Here is a 9,438-nt window from a genome sequence, read left to right on the forward strand (position 1 = left end):
GGCAGGGGGTCAGACTAGATGATCTACTCAGGTTCCTTCTGATCCTAGAAACTATGAAACTTTACAGACACTGTTTAAGCCACTCAGTACCCCAGTGAGACAGGTAAATACATATTCCATCTTCTTTACACATACATAAATAAAGGCACCAAGGATAGCTGGTTGAATCACCTTTAGATAAAAGCACTCAAAAGCTCTGCTGAGGCCTGTGCTCTATACAGATGCTGGAGAGCTGGCATCAACTAATGCCTCTTCTGGTAAAGCATGTTTTTTCTTTTTTTTCCATCTCTGTCAGCACCCCAAGAGATTAGCTGACATAGTGAAACAGCAGTAAAAGCCAAAAAGTAGTAAACCCAAAGCTACTGGCTTCCAGTCAGGTCTTCATACCACTAGCTAGAACTCCCTGCTTGTACAACTTCTGTTTCTTTCAGATATGTACAATATCAATAAAGAGCAAGTACTTTAATAAAATGCATCCTCTCTATGGAAAACACATGGGAGGGTATATCATGAACAGCTAGTTTATAATATGCTGTCTGCTACTATGCTAGTCCATGGATGTTTTTTAAAATTAATGGGGAATCCCGCACCAAGGTGAAATACAATTGATAAGCAGGATCAGTGTATAACTATAAAATAAAAGCTTAGGTCTAGTGCTGATCTCATGAGGGCTTCTCAGCATTCACAATCACTGGAGAAAAGAGGGAGAGGTAGGGCATACATTTTTGCTTAAACATATAGGGTCAAATCCAGTAACAGTTACTCAGTTGTATCTCAGAGTGCCCAATGTTAGATGCTTCAGGAAGGAAGGTGAAAAAGTAACCACAAGGAATGCAGCACACTCCATAATCTGGTATTATAAGGGATTCAAGGGTTACATTTATTTACTCACTGATGACAGACCTTTAAATTCTTCTCTGAAGTGACCTCCTCTCAAATCTGCATCAGGCTCCCCACCCCCAAGTGGAGTAATTGTACATCATTTTGTGTTTTGAAGAGACAAGATGCTACTTTGAAAACATCCCCAAAACAGGGCTTGGTTATATGGAGGCTTTCTCATAACTTTGCACAGACACTGAATAACCGCCTTAAAAGGAGCTCAATTACTAGTTACTACTGTATTGCTCCAAGTACTTGTTTCCACTGTAAAGAACATTCTTCCTGGTTCTCAAGTAAGATCTGCTTTATTGAATAAGGAGGAAAACATGCCACAGTACTTTTTATCACTGTGAAACCACTGTGTTGTGCAATGCTGTTTTGCTACGAGCACTCTGCCTTCACGGCCTTATCTTTCTCTTCAGTATCTGGAGAATTCTTACCCAACTCCAAGAGATAATGTCAGTGCTCATCAGCAAAAATACTGCTAACTTGGGCAAAACACTACTGACTTTTGTTGGATGCACAATTCTAGAAACACTCCAGGTGTCACCTCCTTCTTTCCCTCACCTTTCAGCTACCCTCCAAGACACATACAGGATGAATCTACTCTGCCTTTTATGCTGTTCATGCTGAAAAAAAGTGTTTGGACTGTACAGGACAGAAGGATTCCCCCTCCCTAGCTTATGTAAGCAGTACACACTGGGAGTCAGTAAACCAGAAAATGCACTGCCAAAGGACACCCTCAATTACAGATAAAACTGCATAAGCTTTATTCAAGAAACAGCCTGAGGTGACACGTGTGTGTGAATGGAATAACATTTGGCCAAATATTTTCTTACAGGATTATTTGCCGTGGCAAATAAAGCCCTAAAACATATGAATTAGAATCTTTTTGTCTTAACAATTTCCTTATTTTCGTTATAGCACATAGATTAAGTTCTTTTTTTAAACACTAATATCCCTGTGGGTCTTCTGAACTATTGAGATCCCCTCATGTGTCATACAACATACATTTAATTCTAATGAAGTTAAATACGAGCTTACAGCACTCAGTTCCTCGCCAAACCTAACTGGTCTAATACAGAGCCCACTGAAGTAAATACATACATCTCCCACTAACTTCACTGGACTTTGTTCAGGATCAATGTGGTTCATAAAGGATTTAAACTGTGCATTGTTTGACTGAGAGGTTATTAAATAAAACAAAATCAGTAAAAAGCCTCTTCTGGCTCCACATCAGCATCTGGGTATTTCACATTTTAACTTTGCTCTTAATTAGGAAAAATATGACACTACAGTGCTGGTATTTCTCAAAAGCTAATTAACCCCCCCCTGTAATACTAGGAGCAAAAATATCATGTAATAGGCTCACAGGCCAATTAAATCTATTGCCCCCCTGGAAAGGGAACATACTCCAAAAATTTTTCATCTACAAAAAGAACTTTGGTAGAAAAGCTTATATTTTGCTCTGTGAAATAATAAAAGAAGTCATAAAACCTAATAATTGTAAGTAAAAACCTATCGCCTCTGCCACAGAAAATTAACATATTTTCAAACACTTCAACTTGCACGGAGAAAAAAAAATTCTAGGACATGCAGTACTTGGATTACATTTCCAGGAGCACTCATTGTGATGACAACTACAGCCAACAAAGAGCTGTCAAAACATATCCCAACTTCTGTTATCAAGGACCAATTATCCACATTCTGGTATGACAGTGAACTGCTAATGCACTAGTTTGAAATACAATTTTCATTGATCCCTGTTACTAGCACTGTGATGTTAACATATATGCTACTGCTGTGCTGCCAGTAAGAACAGTTTAATGTACATTGAAAAAAAATACTAACAAATCCAAGTAAAACAGCCACCTTTAAAAAGCCCTTCAGGTCTTCTTGGGAGTCAGAGGAACGTTTAGCACCCTTTAGGTCCCAATTTTATGCCCCAATTTTACTCCCTGCCCTGTACTGGATGAAATATCCTTTCAGCTGAGGGGAGCTGTATATGGCTGTCTCTGGAGTGGTTAATGTCAGGAAGGACAGCTAGGGAGTGATGAAAGGCTCTCTGTTCTCAGAAGATGAGTATGTCATTTTATTGCTTGTAGCAAATCTTCAAGACCACCAAGCTTATTCTTTTAACTCCATTTTATAATCATATCCTACTCTCCAAAATATCAAATGCTGTTGCTAAGATCAGTTTCATTCAGCCACCTCTGCTGTTCTAGAGGGTGGGGACAGAAGTAACTTTTGAAATGTTTCCAATTGAGACAAGCTTAGAAAAGTTTAAAAAAGGAATAGGTTCAGCTGGGAGACACATAAATGACCCCCATGACATTCCCCAGCTGGAATGTTTAAATGCAGCCAAGGGGTGCTAAAGGAGGCTCTGTCCCCCCTTCCTCTCTTCCCTATGTCCCCCCATGGGGAAGGGAAGTAGAGGGGAGAGGAGTGTAGAGAACCAGAGAGAAGAAGCAAGCAAAGTGGGGGAGAGGGAATCTCTGCCATGGGGATTCCAATTCTCCAGACCTAAATCCCTCAAAGCTTTCCTCTCCCCTCTCAGAGAGGAGAGGAAGAGAGGACTGGGGCTGGAGGGCCCAGCTCCAGAGCCACTGTGTGCCCCCAAGAGTCAGCAGGAGTCTGGGAGGGGAGGTAAGTCCAAATCTAGCTCCAGCCCCAGTCCACCGCCTTGCACACAAATAACAAAAAGTGAAAGACCCAGTCTAATAAAAGGTATCACATCTACGCAAAAAACCTTGCCTGCCTATGTCCTTAGACCAACACAGCTACAGCCCAAAACCCACTAAAATAGTACCTTGTTTCAAGAGCTCTTCCACCACTTTTGAAATGGTTTCCAAGGGCTTGCAACATTTCGATTATTTCTGTCCGCACCCTCAGATACCATCAATTAATGACACTGAATTTAAAATCATCTGCAAATTGGTTTTAGCATCAATGAGAAGTATGCTCTAGAAACACTTACCTACAATGTTCACCATACTGTCAGCTTCATTTTTTATACTGGAGGAGAGGAAGTAGTCAGAAGTGACCTCACTTATCCCATTAGTCCGTTCAAAAGATGATTCTGCTGGCTCTTGCTAAAAGGGAAACAGTGGAACTGTATTAGGTTTGGTTTATCTGGGAAGCTTTGATTCAATCCATCTCTTTCTGACAAGACCACAAATTCTCAAGTTAGTATTTGCCTGTTACATACCTATTACCCAACTTAGAACTAGGTCTAAGCTCAGTTCCCCAAAGGGAAGACAGAGCTTACTCTATTTCCAAGCTTTCTCCATTTAAACTGAAGTTAAAAGTAATTCTCTATATTGACAGCATGTCTTCAAAGAATTTTTTAAAGTGCTATTCCTTATGAAAGAGAAATACCTAGGACAAGGAAAAATGCCTTAAAACAGCACTGTTTTAACATTCATCTTCACCCCTCTGCAAACATACAGTACCTCTAAGCACCTTCTGAAAGAATGCCTCAATTTCTGTGCAGTAATTACTAAATTTTATCCTTGGTTTTTCTCTATAGCAAGATACCAAAACAAACCATTTACTCTAAATCAAGCCTTCGAGGTCATATTAAAACGGTTACTGAGGGGCTATCCTATTGTGAAAACAACACCTGTTCTCTGTACAATTTGCTATCTACAAGATGTATTTGTAAGCATCTGTTACATGTCAGCTGGGATATATGCAACTCTCTTTGGAATAAACTATAAGAGTTATCAATTCCATAAAGGCCATCATCATTTTTTAAGACAGGGATCAACTCCATGACCATTCTTTCCCTCTGCTGGATCCTTGACAAGGACCATCACTTATAAAATTATGAAAATCTTCTGATTTTAGACTAGGAAAGTCAGCATTAAAATTAAGGCCCCGATTCACTGCTGCCTTACAACTTGTTTCTTTTACACAAAGTGCAAAAAAGTGAGTGCAAAGGTATGTGAAAAAAAATCTGCCATTCTGATTTGGCAGCATTTTATACCAATTTGCACTTGTATAAAGTACTTCAGGAAAAGACTAGTCCCAAGTATTCATAGTGAGGGGGGAGAGGTATTCATAGGCTAGGAATGGAAAATACATTAAGTCCCTGAGATCAGTGTCAGCCAGAATACACTCTTATAATTAACTTCATTTATTGGACAGTGTTTGGCAGTTTAGCTGCAGCATTACCTATAAAGAGGTTAGATTTTTTTGTCTCAACTCTTATTTATGCTAAGGCCAATTCGCATTTTTTTTAACCATGACTGAAACAGACTCACCCTAAAATAGCCACAGTCAGGCAGCAGGGCACTCTCTTGTGATGGAAAAGACCTCAGTTCAAGCCCTTGTCTCAAATCAGGCAGGGTGGGGGGGGATCTGTAAATAGGTTTTCCACTTCTCAGGTGATTAGTGCCCTAAACCAAAACCCAAAATGGTATATAATATCTGAAGAAGGTGACTCCAACAAACTTTGCAAGCAGAGCAGTCAGGGGAACAGCTAGTTTGAGAATCATGCTGGGGTATAGGGTCTGACTGCTCAGTGGTTTCAAGACTTAGACTACTTTATATATGTCCACCAGCAGAAAATGAGGAACTTAAGGACTTAGGTGCATACAAGAGTGGGCTGTAGAGGAGAAGGAAGGATTTAGGGATCTCAGTGGTATCTAATTATTTGACTTGGGCAACAAAAAGTGGCAGTTGGCTCCTAAATCCCTTTATGGGTAAGGCCTTTAGTACTTAGGTTTTTCTCCATCTGTGTAGTTTACACCACAGAAATCTCAGACACTTTAACAGGAATATATGGAAATAATATCCAACTCATCTTTATTAGAATTAAACAAAATGTTCTAGGTAAAGTGCAAAGCTTTTATGAAAATAATACTCCCAGTATCTATATCACTACGGAAAGAGTTTTATAGACATGAACACTGCAAGTATGTTTTATTTGTCAAACAAATATACTAATTAGTTTATCCATCACCTATCTGTCAGTGAAGGATCTCTGTTACTCCTGCATTAATTGATGACATTCTAATAGCTCCAGAGGATAGAGACAGCATTCATTTTTAAAAAGACACATATTTTAAAATTGGCTTATGTATACAGTTGTTAAAATAAACCCGAACAGCCTGGTACAGCATCCCAATTTCTGTTGCAAAAACTGGAAGTGAGACACTTGTTATAATATAACTAGTGACAGGAGAATGCTAAACTCCTTGGTGTTCAGGGAAGTGTGCTGGAAGCACAGACAAATAGCTTACTTTTTACAGTGTTACCCAGCAGCATATCCGATTACAGCACCAGAGTTCCAGGAGGATGTTGCTTGAAAGTACTGCGGCCTACTCCTTCAAACATTTGCTACCAGGCACAGTGCCATGAGTAATAATCTCTCTGACTTCAACAGAACGCCTGTGGTAATGAGCATTTGCAGGACTGCTCCCTTCTCAGTAAGGGAGGGGCATCCAAAAACAGCTACAGCTTTTATTTATTGAATGTTTTGATTGCAGAGGAAGTGAGTGGGGGAAGGGGAAGGCAGTGTGTAATTGCAGACAGTCTGCCAGCTGCTGGTTTTAAAGGACACCAGCTGCTCCTCTGGTCGGACAGAGGAGCATGGGCACAAATATGTTTCTTTGCTGGCGTGTACATCTCTCCTCCAGTTATGCTTGGAACTTACATTAGAATGAATATGGGTGGCTGTGTAAACTGGAGAACACGGTTAAATGGTGTTGTTTCAAAACAAACCTAAAACAAATACTACTTGGTTGTCTAATTTTGAAGCATAATTATGTACTAACTGAAACAACGATGCCAGCAACTGCTACATTCCTTACTGACAAGCCGTTGTCCAGCTGTGTAGAATCTGACTATAGAATAAACTGGGGGAGTTCTCCCCTGAAATCAAATTTCAATACAGGTGCCTTTTCAGAAAGGATCTCAGCATCCATCCTGCATCAGTCCTTTCCAGGTCCCTCATGTGTGGCTCACTAAGAGGGTTGCTTAACACATGCCTGCAGTTCCCCCTGCTAAAAAATCTTAGTATATTTAAGGGAAGTGCCAGGACACATCCTCCTTTACACTATAAAACAAACTGTGCCTGGCTTCAGAACATCCAGGGCTAAATTATCTTCTAGTGTAAGCAGATACAATTCCCAAAGAATCCCACAGCAGTTTAACTGGGTTATATCAGGACTGAATTTGGTTCCACTGCAACAGATGAGTGGCAGGAAAGTGAAGATTTGCTTAGTACTAGGCAATGTTAAAACTCATACTTTATAAGGGGCAGTGGTTTGTCACTTTTCAACCTTTGACTACTAACTGAAATTACTTCTTTTCCTGAGTAACTAGGCTGTAAGATTTGGCTCATTTTCTGCTGCTGATTTGAGACTGTAAACTCTTATTTTCAAGTGTCGTCCCCCTCCCCCGACTACTTATTATTGAGCATATCAGACAGCCACTAATAGCTCAGTGAAGCTACTCAAGCTAGGAAGGACTACACATGGTAGTAATAGCAAGCATTTGCAAACTCAGAAACAGCATATATTGGCAGCAGTGCTGTGCTCATTTCAGAGCTGTACAAGAGTCATTCTGTCTCAGAAAACATGAGTGCACACATTACAACTCCAGGATTTCAATTCCTCCCTAAATGCAGACCAATTTCCGCTACAATCATCACAAAGTTATTAGTTGCAGTATTCCTGTTTTCCAAGATCAATCCCTACATAATTATTTTATTTCTAGTAATGCAAACTAACACTTGCTATATATATCTACAGGATGTCAAGTTTCCCAACATCCAGTTATTGCAACACAATGGTTGTGTCAGCTATGATGACATCAGTCTCAATTGTAACAGGCTCCACACTAAAAAAATGTAGTGTTTGTCATGCTAGCTGCGTAATTTGGTGAAACCACAAGCGAAGCAAAGGAACTGAATGTACTGATATTATTATAGAGTAGACATAAAAAGGCATAATACAATTACTCTCATGCATTACAGTTTTGTACGCTGTCAAACATCAAGCTCTTACCTTAATTTGTTTTAATTTATCGTCCTTCTCAGTCTTTGTCTTTTTTCCTGGAGCAATGGAAGGAAGGCTTATTTCAGTCAAACGTAGAATGAATGGCAATTCCCCCCAAATAATTGCTAACTAGAAAACATCATGATGTTCTTCACATATCAGCACTCAGCAGGGATGGCGGAACTCATTTTGTTTAATTTCACATTGACTTCTGCACTGATGCGTTAATTGAACATTTTAGGTTCATGTTTCCAAAAGCAGAAAAAAGGAACAATGATGGGGCATATGGGGGATAAAAGCAGGGTGAAAAACGGTACACAACAAGGACAGACTGGAAATCAGGGACTCTGAAAAAACAAGATGTTATAGGGAGAAAGCACTCCTAATGACAAAAATAAAAGAAAGGTCAGACACACAGGCCATATGCCCTACCATACCCTCTCATCCATTCTAAACTTGGGTGGGGGAAACAGAATAGTTCATCTGTGTAGCACATGTAACACAAGGTTCTCTTTGGTTAGAAACATATGCTTGTTTGAATTTAATCACACTTGAGGGAAAACATGGATTCTAGTTAGTGTGAGAATGGTTTGTGAAGTCACATTTGTTTTGAAAATCCAAGGAAAACCTAGCACTTTGTGAACTTCACCCTTCCCTACCACCATTACAGTAAGAATTAAAAGTGTTCATGGTCAGTCATTAGGTCATTACAAACTGCACCAGAATCTATCCCACAGCACTTAGCTCCAAAATATCAGCTTTCATTCTAAAGACAAATTTAGTTTCTAGCTTTTATGGCTATACCAGATTTTTTTCCAAGCTTGAGTGGACTCTAACTAACTTGATGCACTGAAGTATGTCTGTGTCTACAGGTGACAGCTGGGAGCTTTAAGACGAATTATATGTTGTCTCTAGTCTGATAGACTTTCCCAGACTATGTGCCAAGTTCCCTGACATTCCCCTCCGGTCACATTCACCTTACACTTACAGCTCCCTTGAACTTCTCCTTGCCTTCCCACCAAGATGCGGTGTTTGCCTGCAGATACTAGAAACAGAAAATTTGCTATGCTAGTAGTAGGTAGGGTGTTTTCTAGATGTGAGAATCTCTGGTTGGTGGGAAGGGAAGAGAGGGCAGCAGGATCTGTAAGCATAATGCAATAGGTAGCTAAGAGTGTAGGCCTCACATGGGGAACCTGGAATGTTTGGCAGGAGATGTACGGACAGGGAAACTGACTGCAGAGGAGCCCCAGGTCTAGACACTGTAGATTATCTGGTATCTTAAAGCATCATAGAATCATAGAACCAATTCCATGGGCAGGAATGAGCACTGAGGGTGGGAGGGGTCATAAGACCCCAGCCAGGTGCCTATCCAGTCTCCTCTTGAAGATTTCCAGGGAAGGTGAGAGCACCATCTGTCTGGGAAGCCTATTCCAGGCTCTGGCCACCCTTACAGTGAAGTAGTTCTTCCTAATATCTAACCTAAACCTATCCTCCCTCAGCTTGTGGCCATTGTTCCTGGTGACTCCAAGGGGGGCCCTGGTGAACAGACTTTCCC

At 40.4% G+C, this 9,438-nt stretch overlaps 1 protein-coding gene across 3 annotated transcripts in view; it reads right to left on the minus strand.

The window, feature by feature from the left end:
* Nucleotides 1-9,438, minus strand: part of IRF2 (interferon regulatory factor 2) — an 80,422-nt gene that overhangs the window by 13,788 nt on the left and 57,196 nt on the right. For 2 of the 3 annotated variants that reach the window (XM_019521896.1, XM_019521897.1), the window contains exons 5-7: nt 7,893-7,939; nt 5,145-5,279; nt 3,857-3,971 (exon numbers count right to left, since the gene is read on the minus strand). In XM_019521896.1, coding sequence (XP_019377441.1) covers nt 3,857-3,971; nt 5,145-5,279; nt 7,893-7,939 — 297 coding nt within the window. The remainder of the gene's footprint in view (nt 1-3,856; nt 3,972-5,144; nt 5,280-7,892; nt 7,940-9,438) is intronic. The other variant, XM_019521898.1, reaches the window with a different exon arrangement.

This window comes from Gavialis gangeticus, unplaced genomic scaffold, assembly GCF_001723915.1.
Source record: "Gavialis gangeticus isolate Ggan-Ray unplaced genomic scaffold, GavGan_comp1, whole genome shotgun sequence".
NCBI lineage: Eukaryota > Metazoa > Chordata > Crocodylia > Gavialidae > Gavialis > Gavialis gangeticus.